This window comes from Pholcus phalangioides, unplaced genomic scaffold (assembly GCF_987345545.1).
Source record: "Pholcus phalangioides strain wild (caught in Gottingen) unplaced genomic scaffold, Ppha-v1.0 ptg000015l_1, whole genome shotgun sequence".
NCBI lineage: Eukaryota > Metazoa > Arthropoda > Arachnida > Araneae > Pholcidae > Pholcus > Pholcus phalangioides.
Genome location: NW_028301608.1, coordinates 110,269,223 through 110,289,872, shown reverse-complemented (window position 1 = coordinate 110,289,872; position 20,650 = coordinate 110,269,223). Strand labels below are relative to the sequence as shown.

The window sequence follows — 20,650 nt, the reverse complement described above, 5'->3', positions numbered from 1 at the left end:
AATATACAAAATATATATATAAATTCTACCTACAAATCTAGAGTTATGCTTTCAAACAAAATTTGAAAATCTTGCTATTGAATCTGTACTATAGATGTATGAAAATTATTTTTTGAAAAATCCCAAATGATTTTTCACCAATAAATTTGAAATATTTTTCATTCTCAACCATTAACATAATTCATACGCTTCAAGTGATATTTATTAAAATAAACAAGTTAATAAGACAAAACATGCCAGGAACAATTTTTTTTTTTTTAAAGAAACTCTATATACTTTGCAGCAATAAAGCAAATAATTCAAAAACAGTGTTTAATTCGAGAGACAACATCTTAGGGTGAAATTTTCCACAATTATCTGCCCATAAATGCAGAGTGGCAACTAAGAGGGTGCAGGCGGGTTTGGTTGTGACCACACAGAGAGGGAAAAAAATTTTACCCTCTCCCTCAAAATTACATGGGGGAGCCAAAATGCATGCTTCTCCGGCTGACCAAGCATCTAGTTGCGGCCCTGCATAAATGCAAAATATGTCCCACTGGATTCATAGAAATCACATTCAAATATTTAATTATCCCAATTTATTAAATAATTTCAACTTCATAGACATTAAAACATGGACACATACTTCTTAGAGAAATATTTTTATGAAAAAAGCTCTACCTGGTTGGAAAATAATTCTATACAAAAAAATAATAATAATAAATTAGCACATGAATTTTATACATTTATACAAAATAAAAATATTCAGTGGGAATAATAATAAAAGTTATGTTTCAGACAAAGCTAATTCTCCACTGAAAGTTTTTTTACAGGAATAATTTTTGTATTAAACAAAATTATGTTCCTTATATCAGGGGTGCAAGCACACCTCATCTATTTCGGAGCAGCAAATTTCATTTTTGGAGCAGAAATTTTAAAAATGGAGCAGAATTAAAAACGAACTACATCTGCAATATAAGGAGTAATTTTTCTGTGAAATGCCAAAAGTTTTGCCAAAAATGGTTGAAACAAATAATTCTAAATAAATTTCCTTCACAAATTAAAATCCATTTAAATTTTTTCTGAATTATCTTATCTGTCACTATTAAAACATGCATTACTGAAATGATGAATAAAAATTATTAGACTTTTCCAATTAAGCAACATGCATACTAAAAACCCAGGCAGCAAGAATTTCTGCTGCTTGAACACCAAAATCTTATTCATCCTGATATAGCAAAAAAAGTGCGTGCAGAATATAATAAGGGTTTCCGTGAAAAAAAAAAAAGCTTTTCACAGAATTTAAAGGAATTATTAAATTTAAAAACAAAATGCAAAAAATAAGAAAAATATAAATACCTTATTTACTTAAACAATCTCTCAACCTAATAGCATGTTAATACATTAAGAATCACGAGTCGCTTTCAGAAGTTCAGCATCTCAATGACAGTTTTTTTCAAATTTTTCATGCCCTTGAACATAAGATTTTGTATGTCTTATTCCATTAAAGCATTGGATGGACAGATTTTTCAATGTTCGAACAGACTTTTATTTATTTGTTAACAATGAACTCTTTCACTGCCTGCGTTACCATGTGCTAAAGATAAAAAAAGCCTTCAACAAAACTGGCAAAATTTTGAACTTTGGGCTGCTTTCAAGGTTACAAAGTTTGAATATGTCTGCCCAATATCTATCTCTCTATTCTCTGAACTGATTTCACTTCTTGGAATTCTTTGAATTGTAGTGCAACCCATTCATCACACATAATTAATTAGTTCTGTTGGTGATACACTGTTAAGCAACATCCCAGCAACACGTGAGGGAGTAATGTACCATCCCAGCAATGAACAAAAACAAGAAAAGGTGCAGACGTTTCATTCTCTCCAACAACATGTTTTGGAAAGGTAGGACATTAATATAAAAAAGGTATCTCACAGAAGTTATGTAAAATAAGCACATGCTCCTAGTACAAACTCCTTCCTTTGACTATAGTTAAGAGCATGCCCCTCCCCACCAATGCAGTGGCGGACCGTGAGGCCATATTGGGCGCCGCTCTAGGAGGGGTGCCAAATGGAGTTGAAAGGGTGAAAAAAAAGCTTTGTTGAACAAAAAAAAAAACAAAAAAAAAACGCCGTCAGTAGCGCCAAAAATAGATTCCGCATGGGTAGAATTTTTTTTCCTTGAGCAGCCCCTGTGTGTGTGTATGTTCACCAAATCCGGATTTTCGCAATGTGAAATTGTCACGATCGGCAACCGCCGACGATAACCACACGACCGCATAGTGGCTAGATGACAAAACTATGAATATTTTAGCTGGAGTTTTTACAGACCCCATTTTTTCCCAATGACCTTCGGAAAATGTCGGTAATTTAAACGAGTAAACCAATCCCCTTTTCGATGTATGCCGTCTCTGAACGCAGGTTGGCAGCCGCGAAATTACCGTTATTTTCAGTATACAACTATAACCCGCAGGAGAAAAAACGGTCTCCGAAGTCGGAAAATTCGGCATATTCATTCAGGGACTTTGATAGCCCGCCGGTTAACCAATAACAGTATAGGACTTTATACTTCAAGGTAGTAGAACTAATTTCCAAGGTCACGAGATAACGCGATTGTGGTAGATGGTGGGAAGTGAAAAAAAATTGAAGTTTCTCCCTCCGTATCTTTTTCCATGTCTCGGAAAGAACGCGTCCCGTGAACAAAATTTCCATGCTTCTTTTTCCTAAATTCTGGGTATTTGACGCACTACAGTGCATTAGCGGTACCTCCGCGACCCACAAACAAGAATTGGCGCAAATGCGCAGGGATTCGGCGCCTTAGCACACCATGTAGCAAGAGAACCGTTTCGGCGCAGTTCTTGCACCCCTGTTATATGTACAGTGAAACCTGCACAAAACGGAACGTCTAGAGACTGAAATAATATATTCTGTTTTATAGACATATTTCCATTTAACAAAGGCGCACATCAAAGCATTAACCATCAGACTATCTTTTGATTCCGTTCAAGACAGGTTTCACTGTATTATGAAAGCACACTTCATATTTTGATTTTGCATATAATGTGATATTAATTTTAATATTACATTTTAAGGTATTTAAAATCAAATTTATTTATTTTATAAAAAATTGTTTTGGTGAATTAATGATGAATTAATGATTTGGTTCACTGATTAGCACGATTTAACACCAAATCAGATCAGTTCTTTGTAAATTTGAAGTTCTCTCACAACATTTTCACCAGAAATACTTACAAGATCAATTTATAAATATTAAGGCCACCTTGTTCTTTGAATGCTTTCTTTCTCCTTTTTTTTTCTGCCGCAAATCAGACAAAATAACATTGGCAGCAAACAAAAATTCAATTCATACATTACACACAGGCCTTATGGTCTCATAACTTTTGCAAAAATGCAAATGTATAAATATTGTTGCTGCAACACGAAAAACAGTTCATTCCAGCAGTACACAAAGGCTCGCTATTATTTTGGTATATGCTTGAGAAACTTCAGCTCATGAGTTAGCCAAACTGCTATGGAGAGAAGTGTCAGAGCTCCTGCTTGATGAGTCGCAGCAAGATGTTTTTGAACTTGCATCAGCAGTGTTGTGATACCTAGACCAACCTGAATAAGTAAAGAGCAAAAACAAATTTTCATGAAATAATTATGAACCACCTACAAGTGCTTTTACTTCAATCAACATAATAAACTTCTATACACCCCATTCAGATTACAACATGGAGCTGAAATGTGTCTGTAGGCACATGCAGTAAACAGGCTTTTCCGCTGCTTATTTGTATATATTTTTTGTTTTTCTGACTTGATGAACATGACTAAATATACCAAAATACTAATTTATTAGAAAAGTTCACAAAGAAATAAAAATAAGTACAGTGCGACCCCCATAAAAAAACGCAATGCACGAATAGTTCAACTACCCTGACAACTTGAAATTTATTATTCCCATGTTTAGCACAATATTAAATTCAATGGGAGAAAACCTCTCTAACACGACACATGATGATCACATCCCACTGTAGTAGACTATGTACGGTGTTATCACACCTCATTTTCAGAAATCACCCATTGGAAAAATTTTAATTTTAAGAAGACATTAACTCTCGTGTGTTTCAAAAATCTTATGTCTCATAATTTCTGTCATTTGTTTGTTGATTGATATGTGTGGAAGATTCTCCCCTACATCTTTGAGTAAGATTACTTCCTGTTATTCCTCTGTTTGGAACCTGATAACTAAACCTGTTTGCCTAGAAAAACCTCAGATATATGTGAATGATTTCTAAAATATTTGAGCAAAAGATGATTGAGAAAGCTAAATCCAGAGGTGGATTTAATGGCGAGCACACCGAGCTTGCGTCCGGGGCCTCGACTTCTGAAGGGCCCAAAAAACCCAAACTTTACACTTTTTTCTAATTTAAGGGGCCCAATGTTTTCTCTTGCGACCGGGGCCGCAACCAACTAAAATCCACTTCAGGCTAAATCGAAATGTTTTAAGTGAGAGGAAGAAATTTTATTTGGACAATTGCACTGTTCATTTACAAATAACAGATCTTTTGGCAATCAAAATATGCTTTTCTACCTGATTCGAGATTATTTCCAATACAAAAACTTTTCATGAAAAATTACAGATCGAAACCTTTTATGAATTTGTACATGATGGATTACATGGGCAAATGGATGGATGATAGACAAACTGCAGCCCACTTAGAGGTTCTATCCGGCCGCTGCCGATTTCAAAATAATAGTATAAAAGTTTTCAATTTCCGTGTTTTTAAAAAATGCATTCAAGCGGTTCTATTTTTTGTATATCAAAAATATAGTTGAGAATTTAAATAGAAATTGGTTTAAAAAGCTTTGAATATGCAAAAAATTGAACATAATATGCAATAACTAGTATTTGGGGGGGGGGACCAAGGTGATAGAACAATAGATTTTTACATGTTATTCCTTAAAAATCAGTCATTTTCTAACATTTCGGGGGAGGGAGACTAGGCTTGCTCTCACTATGGCCTTGATTGTGTCTCATTTACAATGAAGCCGTGGCATTTCATACCATGCACCACCCAGGCTCTATCGACCATTGTCAATTTGAAGCCGTGGCAATCTTCAAAGTATAGAACACATCCCCCCTTCATTTTTAAGCATAAAAATTCCAATCTATATATATAAAATTGATTTTCTGTGTGTCTGTGTGTGTGTATGTTCTCTATACAAATCTACAATTTTAGATCGATCGTCGCCAAATTTTGCATATATACCAAATGCGACCCGACTTGAACGATAGGCTACTTTAAAATTTCGTCAGACCAGGGCAAATGCCCCAAATGGGCAAAAAACTGTCCGGCAACAATGGTTTTTGGGCCTTAACAATCACTTTCCGAACGTTTACTTTGGTTACCGTGGTTCCCTAGCAATGCGTTTCAGACGTGTATATGCCTTTACAACGGTTTGTCACTTCTTTAATCCTGTTAGTATATGTATAGTAGTTTATGCCTTTATAATGGTTTGCCACATTCTCAATATACTCTCAGTAATGAAACTTTTTGAATAGACGTCATAATCATCACCATCATCGCTTTGAGAGTCAGGAAAAGGGCGATCCTCATAGAAATCAGTGCTAAAATTGCCGATTTAACTGCATAAATACGGAAATTTAGTGGGGGGGGGGGGGGGTTCCCTGCCACATCAATAATTTTAAAAATTAAATTGAATTCTCGATTTTTGAAACATTGAATTCACTTGGAGATACGAAGCCCAGAAAATTAAAAATATGAATAATTTGCCGGATCTACTTTTGAGTTGGATATCCATGTAATAACATTGATTTCAACTTTTTATTTATATCTTCTCAAGCATGAAAATTAATGTCTCCGTATTGTCTTTTGATATTTATTTGCATAAATTCATATAGTTTAGGATGTTTTTAAAATTAGTTATGGGCCCCGTAAAGTGCATCGAAAAAATTCCACAGCTTTAATTAAGCATTTTTGGAAGCTGAAACAGGCAGAGATGGATAACTTGAAGTTCAGGGGGAGGGAATCGAAATACCTAGCACCCATCAAAAAAAAAGGGGGAGGGGACTATTCATTTCTATGTTTCTTTAAATTTAGATTTGTTTATTTCATGAGTCGCCAGGGGCGCCGGAAGTGTTTCGAACCTGTGGGTGCCCGTCTAGAGATTCATGTAGAAAATTTCGATTTTGAATCAATTCTGTGGGTGCTCGAACCCGCTCTACAAATTTCCGTGGGAGCACCCACAGCACCCCCGGCTCCGACGCCACTGTGAGTCGCGCAGGACGTCGCCATATTGGTTATCTTTAGACACGGTTTGCATGTCCCTCAAAGAAAGAGGGAGATATCACGTGGTTCATAAAGCCTCATTGAAGAAAACCCGGGCAGCGCCGGGTATTATAGCTAGTTATGAATAAATGGCCAAATATGTCCAGCCTGCCAGTTTTGGACAGAAACTTTCCTGAAACGTGCATAGAGCTTCCTCAAAATTTCAGGCGGTTTTACGCCTCTTTAGCCAGAATTTTACAATAATGAACTGCATAATGGATGTATGTACCTCCTGTTCGATAATAGTGCTTTGGAGTACAGACATGAGTTGCAACAGACACAAAAAAGTAAAACACTGCAAACATCCAAACCACCAGCCAAAAACCCTTGAAGAACCATCCACTAACACCTCACCCTTTTGGAGAAAAAAATTCCGGTTTATACTCATATTTGATCCACCTGTATAATACTCAAATTTTTCTTTTATTTCTGCTACTCCACATTTACATACTATTCTGTACATGTTTTAAAAAAGAAATATAATATTGATGTTAGGATAAAGAGAGACAGAGAATCTATCTATACTTAGATAAGACAACCTTAATTTTTTATAGGCAGTGTATCATATTTTCTCATAATTATTAGTGCAGTGTATGCTTGATTTTATGAACCCGTAATAGAATAAATTTGCAAACAGAGAGTCTGTAAATCGTCCAAAATATGATAGTCTTCTCTCATTATTAAGAGCAAGTTAATTTATAAAAGTAGTTCATAAAATTAAAAGTTTATAAATGGAAAAGATGTTTAAAGAAATAGTATATTATTTGGGACCAGAAGGTTTGTTTGTAAAAACGTGCAATTCATATTGAAGGTTCGATGTAAAATTGAACATTGCATGTGTTAGTTTTTTTGTGGTTGTATTTTAGATATCTTGACAACTATATTTTTTATGGTCATCTTTCTCAGACACCTCATTGGGTTTTTGCCTGTTATAGCCTTTGTATTTGTTATATTTTCATATATTTCTGTCCTTTAATCTCATAGATGCAGTTATTTTCCCATCATGGTCCACCTCTGTAAGAGATAGATAGCTGTAAACCACTGCAGGATGATCGGCCAGGGCTGTGATTAGTCATTGGTTGGTTTTAGGAAAAATTCTTACAATCTGAGATCAAACTCGTGACGCCCCTAAACATCCTTTGTTGCAGTAAGTTATTATCATAAGACCCATTTACATGTGCAATATTGCGGTAGCATTGAGAGTTCTAGCACCTGCTTGATGACGTTTTTCCTTCGTAAGGAAAGAAATGGGGAGCAGTCATTGGTGAAAATTCTTGAAGCAGGTTTTAAAACTGCTTTTTCTATTTTCTATGTAAACAAGACTTTACTGACCTGGGTTACCACTCCCCCAAAAAAACCCCAATAATTTTCACTCATTCATGAAAATTTATTCAAAGAACTTACTTGCATGAGTCCAACAGCAAGCATACAGTTTACAGCCATCATTGCTCTGGGAGGCAAATGTAATTTCCTTGAATATAACCAGAGGGCAGTCACAGCACAAAAAACACTCTCACCCTGTAATAAGTATTATAGATTTCATGATAATTCCCAAGAAGAAATTATATGTAATTTTAAAGTCAAACACAATTTTCAATAAATATTAAAAGAACACAAACGAAAAAATACATTATTTGAAATAATAAGTTATCACGCTATTTACCAATAGTCTGTGATTGAATTGTACAGTGGTGGGATTCTCTGTTAAGTTTCTCCACTTGGGAACGTAAGCCCAAATGTCTGAAGGCAACCAACGATCTGCCATTTTTGGAAATGTGTTGTATATGAGACCAGCTTCTATTCCAGCAACAAAAGCACCTAAATAATACAAATATTATACAATACAATTAAACAAAAATCTGAACTTACTGTTTGACTAACATAAAATTTAATTTTATTACCATATTTCTCAAAAGCACTGCAGTATGCATGAAATATGTAAATATATTTATGAGCTTAATGTAATTCGCAAATTCATACAAAGGTAGCAACTTCACGAGATAAAATGTAATTTAATTTTGATTACCCATTTCTTGTTTTACATGCACAAGTGTAGGCAGCGCAAGCCTCCATACTATCACAAGAATAGTGCTGTCTTAATGAGTTTGAGCTCCCCCCCCCCCCGGGACATCAAACAATTTAATTAAAAGATTGAGGTAGGGGGAAGTTGGCATTCAAGAAAGTATACAGAAGTTTATGAAAATTTAGAATTAATGAAAAATTTTAATTGATGAGAAAACGATCACAGAATTCAAGGAAACAGTTATTTTCCGGATATTATGCTGAGGTGAGCTCGGAAAGAAAAGTCATCACGTCTCCGCCAGGACACTTTTCTTTCCGAGCTCACCTCAGCATAATATCCGGAAAATAACTGTTTCCTTGATATCTCTGGCTGAGAAAGAAGCCATCTATATCTCGATCACAGAATTATTATAAGTTTGGGATTAAAGTAATAATTTCAGATTATTGCAAGTTCTGAATTATCTACACAGAATTATTGAAAATTTGTAGGATTACTGAAGTAAAAAATGATCCAGCCATCACTGCATACAAAGAAATTTTCCTGTAATATTGATCATGGCCTCAACATTCTGGAAAATGCCTCCTAGGCTGGAATGTTTGGCAGGGCCCTTATGTAGTGAATTTATAGCATGAAAAGAAACAAAAAAATGATGGGAATCGTTCTTAGCTCCAGCACTTGTGGAGGGTCATGATATTAACCCTCAGCATACTTCCATCATACAGGGATGATGAGCTTAGCAGCATGCTCCATCATCTCATCTTGAAATGGTCTGAATTTAGTTTTCAAAGAAATTTGTTAACATGAAGTTCTTAAAATGATGTATTATAGATGCCCCCACCATGCATATACATTTTAGTTTTTTAAATATATTTTTATTATTCCTCTATTCTCTAACAGGTTTGTTCTTATACTATGAGGGATGATTGTATGCCGTTGGTAAAGTGCCTGCCTTTCCCCAATCACTCTTTTGTTGGTGATTGTGGGTTTGAACCCAGATTCTTTGTATCACACCTTTTCTCTTTGATTGTATTATAAAAATGAAATCTGTATGAAATGGAACGTTAAGATTAAAATAATATTCCATTTCAGACAAGTTTCCATTCTATAAAGATGCACACACACATATAAAGCATTAATCAATGAAGGGACTACTTTTTCATTCCGTCGAAGACAGGTTTCTGTCTCATAAAGTGTCCGTCTTAGATAGGTTTCACTGCACTTGAGTACCATCTATCTTTCACACAAGACAACTGAAAAAAATGAATTTTTTTTTATGCTTCCGTTTTGAGAGCAGCTTTATTTCGACTATTCCCGCAGCCTAGGGGGTTAATACTGGAATAGTAAGAAGACAAGCACTGCAATTTGCAAGTCAACAAGTGGTGTAAAATTTTCTAGTTGCCAATACTTTAATATCCCTATCTGATTTCTGGGGCCATAATAAAAAAACAGATGCTGGGATGCCTAGATACTGATTCTTCTGATATCTACATGAAATTTTTTCCTAAATTATTGATCAATAGAACCGATTGCAATCTGTTACTTATCCAAAATTAATTTTCGTGTACCTCAATACAGAACTTTCTCATAAAGTATTTTTGCATTGAGGTATTTTTCTATCGATATAAATGTCTTTCGCTATTGAAAGATTCAGTAATTTGTGCAACAGTTTATCTGAATCCATTGATCTTTGAAATTTTATAAAGAATGTTAGAGACCTGATGTTACAATAGTAATTTCTATATTTGCTATGTGGGGTTTGCATGTTGTTTTTAATGATTTTTATTATTTGTAATGTTTTTTAATATTTGTAATGATTTTTAATATTTGTAATGATTTTTACTGGGATCAATGTTTTTTCAATGATTTATGATTTTTTTTGTCTCATTCTTTCTTTCTTTTATTTTAACTCTAAGTGATTGTAGTAAAGCTGGGCTCCCACTCAAAAAATTAGAAAACATAAGATATGGGAAGGATAATCCTCTAATGATAGCCTTATGGGGGAAAAACCCTCAAAATTCATTAATTTTTTTACTTTTTAAAAATTAAAAAAAATTAGCTTTATTTTAGTATCCTATAAGATTGACTCTAGACTAGTGAGGGTTTCCAACCTTTTTTAGGCCATATCCCACCAAAGCATCTCTGAAATCCTGATGTCACCCCATACTTATGTCAGGGGCATATACCCACTGCAAAAAACTTTACACGTTCTTTAAGCATTTTTTTTTTTCAAATATAAGAACCACTATTTTTGCTTTCCCTTCTTAAATTTTAAAACCAGGGATCTTTACCCCCTCCCCCTTTTTGTCTACTTTTACTTACTCAAAAGTAGTGGTTCTTAAACAGGGGTTCTAGAAAAGACTTCAGAGGGTCCATGAGCTTGCTTGAGAAAACAATTAACTCATTGTTTTTACATTGCTATGCACAGAATATTATTTTTTAAAGGAGTTCATGGCCTTCATTTTTTCATTTTATTAGCACGAGGGGGGGGGGGGGGTTCCGTGGACGTTGTACTAGCACAAATTTTCAATGGAACACAAAATATTAAGAACCCTTAGTCAAATTCCTTCCACTGAAAGAGAAAAATAAAGGAAAAAAGTTAACAAGAAATTGAAAGCCTCTTCTGTACCGTCAGTAAATCTACCCAGTCAGGATACACCAAATGATGAATCTATTTTAAGAGAATCTCGATTAAATAAGAGACGAGTACATTTGAATGCTTTGGACAGGATATTATATCTAAGCCCTAAAAAGCCACATCTGCATACAGAGGTTTTTTTTTAAATATTTGCTTATATTTTTAATATTAATTAATATTAGCACATGTGATTAATATTAATATACTATACTAGCTATAATACCCGGCATTGCCCGGGTTTTGTTCAATGAGGCTTTTTTGGATCACGTGATATCTCCCTCTTTCTTTGAGGGACATGCAAACCGTGTCTAAGTTAACCAATATGGCGACTTCCTGCGCGACTCATGAAATAAACAAATCTAGATTTAAGGAAATGTAGAAATGAATATATTTTTTTTTTCCTTCTTTAAGGGCGCTAGGTATTTCGATTCCCCCTCCCCCTGCCCTTCAAGTTATCTATTTCTGCCTGTTTCAGCTTCCAAAAATGCTTAGTTAAAGCTGTGGGATTTTTTAAATGTACTCTAAGGGCCCATAATTAATTTTAAAATATCCTAACCCACATGAATTTATGCAATTGAATATTAAAAGACAATACGGAGGCATTAATTTTCATGCTTGAGAAGATGTAAATAAAAAGTTGAAATCAATGTTATTGCCTGGATATCCAACTGGAAAGTAGGTCCAGCTGATTACTTCATGTTTAATCTCTTGGGCTTCATATATCTCTAAGCGAACTCAATATTTCAAAAATCAAGTATTTAATACAATTTTTAAAATTATTGATGTGACAGAAAACCCCCTACCAAATTTTCGTATTTCTACATTAAAATCGGCAATATCAACACTGATTTCTATGAGGATCACCCTTTCTCTGACCCTCAAAGCGATGCTGATGATTATAACTACATCATTCAAAAAAACCTCATTACTGGCAGTATTGAAAATGTGGCCAACCATTATAAAGGCATAAATATTATACATGTACTGACAGCGTTGAAGAAATGACAAACCATTGTAAAGGCATATACACGTCTGAAACAAAATTGCTAAGGAACCATGGTAACCAAAGTAAACGTTCGGAAAGTGATTGTTGAGGCCGAGAAACCATTGTTGCCCGACAGTTTTTTGCCCATTTGGGGCATTTGCCCTGTTCTGACAAACTTTTAAAGTAGCCTATCGTTCAAGTCGGGTCCCATTTGGTATATATACAAAATTTGGCGACGATCGATCTAAAATTGTAGATTTGTATAGAGAACATACACAGACACACAGACAGACAGAAAATCAATTTTATATATATAGATAATTAATATTAACACGTGATTAATATTAATATACTATATAATTAATATTATATTTTTCATATTTGCTTCCCATGTTTTTATGTTGCAGTTGTATTGGTAATAACGAAGTTAGCATTTCTAAAACCTACAGCTAATTCAAATTTTAAAAAAAAGAGATAATTAAAAACTATAAAAAGTTTGAAAGATATAATTGAAGTTATATGTCTCAAGTTGGCTTCCAATTAAAATTAACTAACGTATGTGATTCAACTGAAATGGAGCCTACATTCATTTTCTCGGCTCCATAAAAATATCCTCAGTGGAAGTTCCCTCATAAGCAAATGCAAAATTTCTTATTTTAAATGCTTAAATGGTTGGATGAAGCAAACCAATAAATATACAAATACTAATGACAATAACTAAGAAAATAATTTTGGAAAGAATTCAATAAAATGGACAATAGAGCTATTGCAAACTACCGTAATTAACAGGGTAGCAAAGAGGGCATACTCTCAGTTCTACTTGATCAATGCTGTCAGGCATGACGTCCAGCTGGTACCAACGCTAGTACCTCATGATGCAGGACCTTTATTGCACAGCCCTTGAAGAGAACACCTTCTAGCCTCCTACATAGTCTGGAAGCCTGATAATGATAACTTAGAGGGAAAACATTTAGGTTGGTTAAACCTTAGCTTCAGAATGTGCAAAAAAATCCCTTTGGTGGAAAAAAAATTAATAACATTATCTGAAGTCCAGCTAACTATCAACAAATTTTTTTCCCCACGTTATGATATTGGTTCGTTCCTTGCGAAATTGATAACAATACCCAAATGATAACATTATTCATGATTCTAACAGGCGTCTATGACTGTATATCCAAGCATTTTTTTATTAATTTTTGTAACACTGTGAAAGGACATTCACTTGACTTAGCGAGGTCTCTTGGCCTGCATGTATTTTTGAGAAATGCATTTGTGCAATGAATGAATAAATGGCTGACAGAACCCGGCTGCTGGATTTATACTAGTGCTGAGATCTCTTCCAGCCAAGCTTCGTGGCAAAGAATGCATTTATACAAAATTATTTTGATTGTTTCACATATCAAAGGTTTCATTTGTTTCTATAAGTGATAATTATAGTAATAAAAGAGAATTCTTTGTACAGCAAACTTATCAACTTACCACTGAATGCTGTAAGGAACACTAGGCCTTTCACTCCATGAGCATACTTGCGAAATGTGCGCAACTTGTTTGTTACGGGTACATTCTGTGGAGGTAGCAAATGACTCAATCCAGACCACAACAGAAGACTATAAAGAACAAATGCCATTCCAAGGTGTGCAGCTAATCTGTACTGGCTTACACGAGCTACTCCATCAGGTTCAGATTTTTCTTCAAGGCCACTCTTAACCATGTACCATCCCAACAAACCCTGAATGTAATAGTAAAAATCATGTGTAATCATGGTACACCATAACTTAAAAAAATAAAAATGGTTTGAAACCATTAGCTTTTGCTGCAATAGCTTAAAGCCAATGTTTCCTTTGAGCTCGGCACATGTGCATGGCCGTAGACAGTGAAAATGCTCAATGGACTAGAGAAAAGTATCATTATACATAATATACAAGGTGCCCACTCTTATCATTGTCCAATAGCTATTTCCTGAACCATTGGTTTTATAGAGAATACTTTCAATTAGAAAAAATGTCGCCCATCACCTTTTTTTCCATCACCTTAAATGTCTTTCAAATAAAAAAAATTATTAATAAAAAGTTACAAAATTTAAATTCTTCCTTGACCCTCTGTCTTCAAACTTCCAATTAGAAAATTGTTGCCCTATCTCTTCAGAGGCCAACAAAATGTCCATGTCCATGTTTCTTAGTGCAATATTCATTGAGATATTTGAATCCAAAAATCAGAAGAATAAGGGGAGGGGAGGACAGAAGAGCATAAAGGAGGAGACGCTTTACCCTCATTTATGTTTTTTCCCTTTCTCTTTTCCTCTGATTTTTGAAATCAAATACCACTGCAAACATGGTACCTAGAAACATGGAAATTCTTTTTTGGCCTCAGGAGAGACAGGGCAACAACTTTCTAATTGGAAATTTTAGAGGACAGAGTGACTGTATAAAAATTTCTCTAATTGAAAAATGTCTATAAAACCAATGATTCAGGAAATAGCCATTGGACAATGATAAGAGTAGACACCCCGTATAATTATAGATGGAATATAACAACAATATGGGGAGTGTGCCAGTATATCAAAGAACGTACAGTGTTTACATACCCCATGGGACAGAGCCTGGGCCATGTCTGGTTTTATAGCTTCAAAGAGTAATATTATTATACAGGTGATTATCATTATATACACCAGTTTTCCCTGTTTAAAACCTCATAACACTTAGCATAAAACCTTTTGATTATGTAAAAAAAAATATATATTTCAAGCAGATTCACCATATAAATTACTCATGACATTATAGTGGAGCCCCATTTACAAAACTTGTTTATGAGATGATTTGGTCCTAATTAATCTCTATACGTTTTTATGTTAAAATTTACACTTCAGTTATACTATGTTTTCAGTTTGACTTAAACCCCAAAAAGTTTGTTAAAAACATCATTTCCCCATCAATAATTTTTTTTTTCTTTTTTCGTGAGTGGCACACATCACTGAATCATTTTTCTACAATAATGCCAACACAAAAGCCATAAATTTCAGGATGACTATAAACAGATTTGACTCCAGATCTGAACTAAACGTTGTGAGTTTACCACTCAGCTGCCAGGTAATGTGTCTGGTTTTATTATGCAAGGTAATTCAAAATGAATTGTACCAAAAAAAAAAAGAAAGACATTCCTGTGACTGCTGTAATTAATTTACTTTCATTATATCAATTAATTAGCATACATAGGTGATTCTCGATTTTACAAACCTTCAATTTATGAACACGCTACTTTTTTTACAAACTCTATTTTACGAACTTCGTTTTTCTTCTACTATTTTCCCCATTTACTTTATTCTTCCAGTCACCTCAGAGTTTGTTGTAATCAAAAGTAAACTTTAACTCGGTTATTTCATGTGTCTCAAGAGAAAGTAGAGGAAAGAGAGTTCACCAATTTTTGGCATCACTAACATACAGATGTTTTGCAAACATGTGCTAGGACGGAGGTTTGATTGTTGGCGGGATGACCATGAATCAGAGGCATTGACAACGTAATTAACTCTTCATGCATTATGATTGGATAAACTGTTGGTTTCAGAAATGGTATGTTACATTAGGTTATTGATAAGCCATTTCTAAATCAAAAGTCAATCAAACTCTATTTCAGCCAACTGCTGTTTGTCTACTTTCCTCTTCACAATGTCAAAAAACGTAAAGATTGTGTTTGACAGTGGATGAAAAAATGTTTTTGAAAGACGTTAATGGCAAACTCTTACAAAGACAGAAATTGCCAAAAAAGAGTAGATTCTAAAAATTACACGAAGTTCTCTAATCAGCAAAAGATCATTTCTACGGCAAGTGATTCCAGAAGTATTCCACCATTCTGAAAAATAATTCAGAGAAGCAATATTCACGTGAAATATTATGCTACATTAAAGCTATGGAATCTTATATTTACCAAGATGTTGTGATAGAGCAAACAAAAATTAATGATTTATATGGAAATCATCAATAACGGTGAATGACTTATTCATTTTTTATTTCCTGCATGTTTTTCGTCTCTCCCATTTACAACATCTCTCCCATTACCTTTTCATTTTACAAGCTAATTATCAAGTCTGTAAGGGTTCTTAAAAACACGTGTTGATTGTATCAACACAATGTGAAAGGTTAATTCTCCAAGTTTCAATCTGCAACACTGCTTCTTAACTGTACGTGCACCCTGTATAAACATTTTGGAGAATGCTAACAAATTGGCAGTGGTGTCTGAGCTAGGGGTGCTATGGGTATTCTGGCACCGATGGTAATCATGGTAATTCATGCCATGGTCTGAGCACTCACTACACTAGATTGATTCAGGAATCAAAATCTACTACATAAAAATCAAGACGAACACCCATAAGTTTCAAGAACTTTCGAGGCCCCTGTGAATTGGTACACGTCTGAATGTGTATTCTAAGTGCATGTGTGGACCTAACATATTCATGTTGTCAGAATAATGCTCTTGTTTTGTTTTGTACTAGTGCTGCCATCCTTCTTCCAATTTTTGAAGTGAAAATGACTAATGTCTAAATTTTCAGGCAACACTGGAAAGCTGCCATGTCCTGAATGTTCACTCAGAGGCACTGCGTGATTCCAAAAGAAATAAAAAACTTCCTGTGTGCTAGAATTTGTGAAAAAAATTCTACTCCTGCAGATCTGAAAACAGTTAAAAACAGTGGTAGATGATACGGTAGACTGAACTGCCTTATCAATCTGATATTTCAAGGAGCTCTAGATCAAAAGCTGTGCTGGCACAGGCGTGGCAAAAACTTTTCTAGAATACTGCATTCCTAGTGAACATGTAGGGCATAGCAACTTTTTAGTATTGCCAAGTGGAAGTTAGAGAGTTTACCTTTCACATTATTTTGATACATGTGGAATAAATCAATTACAGGAATGTTTCTTTTTTTACCATTCATTTTTATATATAAAACATCAGAAAATATCTCTTCATTAATAGACAGCCCAGGGATGGGCAAATCTTGCCTGACATGGATATGTCATGGATTTGGGTATGTAAATTTTTTGGACAGCCTAGGTAACTACATCATAATACTGTTTTTAGTTTAATATACTTTTATATAGTAGTATATTCATATTACTTCATTATTTAGTAATAAAATAGTGTGAATAACTTAAAATATTCATAATAATGGTTTGACTATCGACTAAGATATAAATTTCTTTATGCTATAAAATCAAGAGCGACTTGAAGCATGTAAAATAGTTGAACCTATTTTTGTAAAAATTTGAAAAAAATAAACTGGAAGAAAAATTAGGCAATAGAAAGAGCAAATCATGTAGAGTTAAATTTTGAGTAGTCAAATACACAACAGCCAACAAAAAAACTGGGTTGTCTTTAATTCGGCTCATCAAACTTCCCTTTAACATAGAAGGTTATGGTACTATGTGGAAACTTTGATTCAAACAGATATCTGACTTATCAAAGATGAAAAAAAAATTAAGGTCATTTGAAAAACCATATGATATGGTTGTGACAAACCTGGAACAGGATCAATGATCCAAATACAACAACACGTTTTTTCATTGCAGTGGTCAACCATTTCTTTCTCCAAAAATACACTGCTGGCAAAAGAAATACAGCTCCAACTGCTCGACCCCACATTCGGTGGCAGTATTCCATCAGCCATATCCAACGAAATTCTTCCAGAGTCATTTCTGAGTTATTCCTGATAAAATTAGACAGCTGAATTGAAACACATACATAATTTCTATAGAGTGCAAAGTAAAAAATTATGCATGAAAAACTATTTCATCTTACAAAAGTAGAAAATCTGGTTCCTTGCTCGTTGTATATAAGTGCTCTTATGTTTTTATACTATGTATGAAAGCACAGTTATTCGTAACATTTTAGATCTCTACTGCTTCTGTAAAACACATCACACAGTGAAACTTCGGATTACGAGTAACTCATAAAACAAATCAGTTTAAAAAAAATCAGTTTACGAGTGTTTCATAAAACAAACTAGTAATGCCTCCCCAGATGAGCAAGTATTTTAGAATTTTTTAAACTGATTTTAACTTAATGAGATATTTCTCATAATATGAATAGTATAAGGACTTCTAGATGAGCACACTATAACTTAGCATATTCATCTCGTTTGTTGAGTGTTATGTGATCACAACAAAAAAAACCAATGGTTCATTTTCTCTTACTACAGGCAAGGATTTCTTGATGAGTTAAGAAACCAGGCTCAAGCATTTTTTGGGGCTCTTTTTTTATTATTTTAATGGAAGACCAAATTGAAAAATATACTGTATGCATGTCTATTAATGAAACCCTTTTAAATTTAAGGGCCCTTGTTCGATTTGGGCCCATTAATTAAGACATCATTGACTATGAGAGTGGCATCTATAGCACAAGTCCATGAAAGACTGACTTGCCCTCTTGTTGGGTGTTAACCCTTAACTGGCGTAGTGAAAATTCTGTGCTTAATTAGTGTCATGGTGCCATTTTGACTCCAGCAAGTATTAATGCATTTAAAAAAATCAACAAAAGAAATGAGTTTTTTACGCGATTCATTCATCTATCAATTAATTGACTAAATAATTTTTTAAATTACTTTCCCAAAAATGGTCTTTTATTAAAACACACATTCAAAAGAAATGGAGGAATACATGACGTTTGAAATTTTTTAAAAATTATATGTTAAACTTTTTAATGCAATTTTCATGATTAAAAAACAGATATGATGAAAATATACTTAGAAAATAAAATTTATAAATTAAAATAATATTTAGTATATTTTCACAAACACCAAAATTTTAGTCTTATTACAAGTAGGAAACACCATACTTGCAAAAAACACCATGACATGTTGACCACGTACATCTCACGCACAACTCATTAACAACACTATCCTCATGCTCACATTGGATGTCCGATGTTTCACCATTAATTTGAAACCGTTATCGAGAAAATTGCCACTCTTCCGATATGCAATTTCGACCTGAACACTCCAGCTATCAGACAAAAAAGACTTAAGCAACTGGTGTGGTGGCGCAAAAATTATGAATGATATAGAGGGAAGAAAAAGTGGAATAGCATCATAAATTTGTCAAACACGTGTAAACAACTAGCTTGAAAGGTACTGAAAATAAGATGGTCCAAATGCATTTCTTTCTCAAGGGGTGGAAAGATGAAAAATGCATGGGGGGTCAAAATGACTCCACCACGCCAGTTAACCGTTAATGCAAGCAAAAATTCTAAAGTGAAACCCCTTACTCTCCAGTATAATTCTGAAAAAGCTGGAGCTGAACTCAATATATGATTTCCATCTGTGATATCAAAGTAAACTCCACTACTATGCTTATAGAAGCTAGTAAACAGCTGTGAAGAGTAAGAAGGAAAGAGGGGAAAAAACAAGACAAAATCAGTATTTGAAAAGCTCTACCATTTCTGCTCTCAACATGCCAAAAATGATTGAGTCTTCAGTACAAATAAGTAAAAATACAATATACTTTAAAATAAATCAACCTGCCCTATATCTTTGAAAGGAATCATGGCTACAATGAAGGAAATTGTTCTGGAACTGATCTCATTTGAGTTTCCATTGTTTTCTATGGGGAAGTTTGATTCAATATATGAGTGTTTTGTATTACAAGCACATGCACATTATGCACAGAACAAATTACACTGTAAATCAAAGGCAAATCCACTGCATTTTTTTTTTAAATTGTAGTTAATTAACCCAATCTTTTAAGTACAGTAGACTCAATAATCTAACCTAGTGCTAGTCCAGCCTATCCAGTAATCCTGCATTTTTACGAGGGTATTCTTTGAACATACAAGAGAAAAACATGTCACCGCATGTCTGTGCGCAGAAGCTTATATTATTTAAGTAGATTTTTTCAATTAAATTCCAATATTATGCCGATTTCGGTAATCTGGAACACCCTGATCTAATATGTGTCAAATTAGTGAGAGTCTACTGTATTTACAAAATACAATACTTCTCTATGCACAAACTAATTCAGGTATACAATTCGCAAATAATTAATATTCCACTGGTTTCAATGTTCTCCTTGTTCATACAAATTTCCTTCAAACTATCTGACCCTTGATCCCAATCAGGCTGGATAAGAGAGGTTATACTGTAACCATGATTTTTTTTTTTAGATAAGGTGTCTTGAATTTTTGTTTTCTTGAAGAGAGGATCACCTCAAGACATAGGTGCATGCAGGGGTGATGCTCAGGGAACCAGTGCCCCCCCCCCCCCAAGATGACCAAAAACTAGGAAAATAAATAAATATTTTTAATTGTAAAATTTTTACGATCAGAAAAATTTTAATTGGAAAAACATTTCAAATCAATTTTTTCGATTAAAAAAAAAATCAAAATATTTTTGATGAAAAGATTAAAATATCGAAAGAAAATACTCTTTACATGCCATATTTACCAATTTCGGTTAATTTAAATGCTTCTTGACAGGTGGTAATTCAAAATTTCTCGGAAAGAAAATTTTTGCGCCCCCCTCTAAAGGTCGATCCTGCGTTTGCCACTGCCTCAAGATATAAAAAAATGATTGCACTTCTCCCAATCCCTTGAAAGTTTCAATAGTTTTTTTTAAAGGAAAAATTCCTTTCGGTATGTATTATTGCTTTTAATTCCTTAATTTTCTTGAATCATTTCAATCACACTTATGAAATT

General features: G+C 34.1%; 1 protein-coding gene across 2 annotated transcripts in view; it reads right to left on the bottom strand.

The window, feature by feature from the left end:
- Positions 1 to 3,067: 3,067 nt before the first annotated feature.
- LOC149077567 (heme A synthase COX15) overlaps positions 3,068 to 20,650 on the bottom strand; it is a 36,666-nt gene continuing 19,083 nt past the window's right edge. The window contains exons 5-9 of one of the 2 annotated variants that reach the window (XM_089245130.1): positions 17,483 to 17,669; positions 13,454 to 13,703; positions 7,995 to 8,149; positions 7,736 to 7,849; positions 3,068 to 3,599 (exon numbers count right to left, since the gene is read on the bottom strand). In XM_089245130.1, the coding sequence (XP_089101256.1) occupies positions 3,459 to 3,599; positions 7,736 to 7,849; positions 7,995 to 8,149; positions 13,454 to 13,703; positions 17,483 to 17,669 (847 nt within the window). In that variant the 3' untranslated portion in view covers positions 3,068 to 3,458. The remainder of the gene's footprint in view (positions 3,600 to 7,735; positions 7,850 to 7,994; positions 8,150 to 13,453; positions 13,704 to 17,482; positions 17,670 to 20,650) is intronic. The other variant, XM_089245131.1, reaches the window with a different exon arrangement.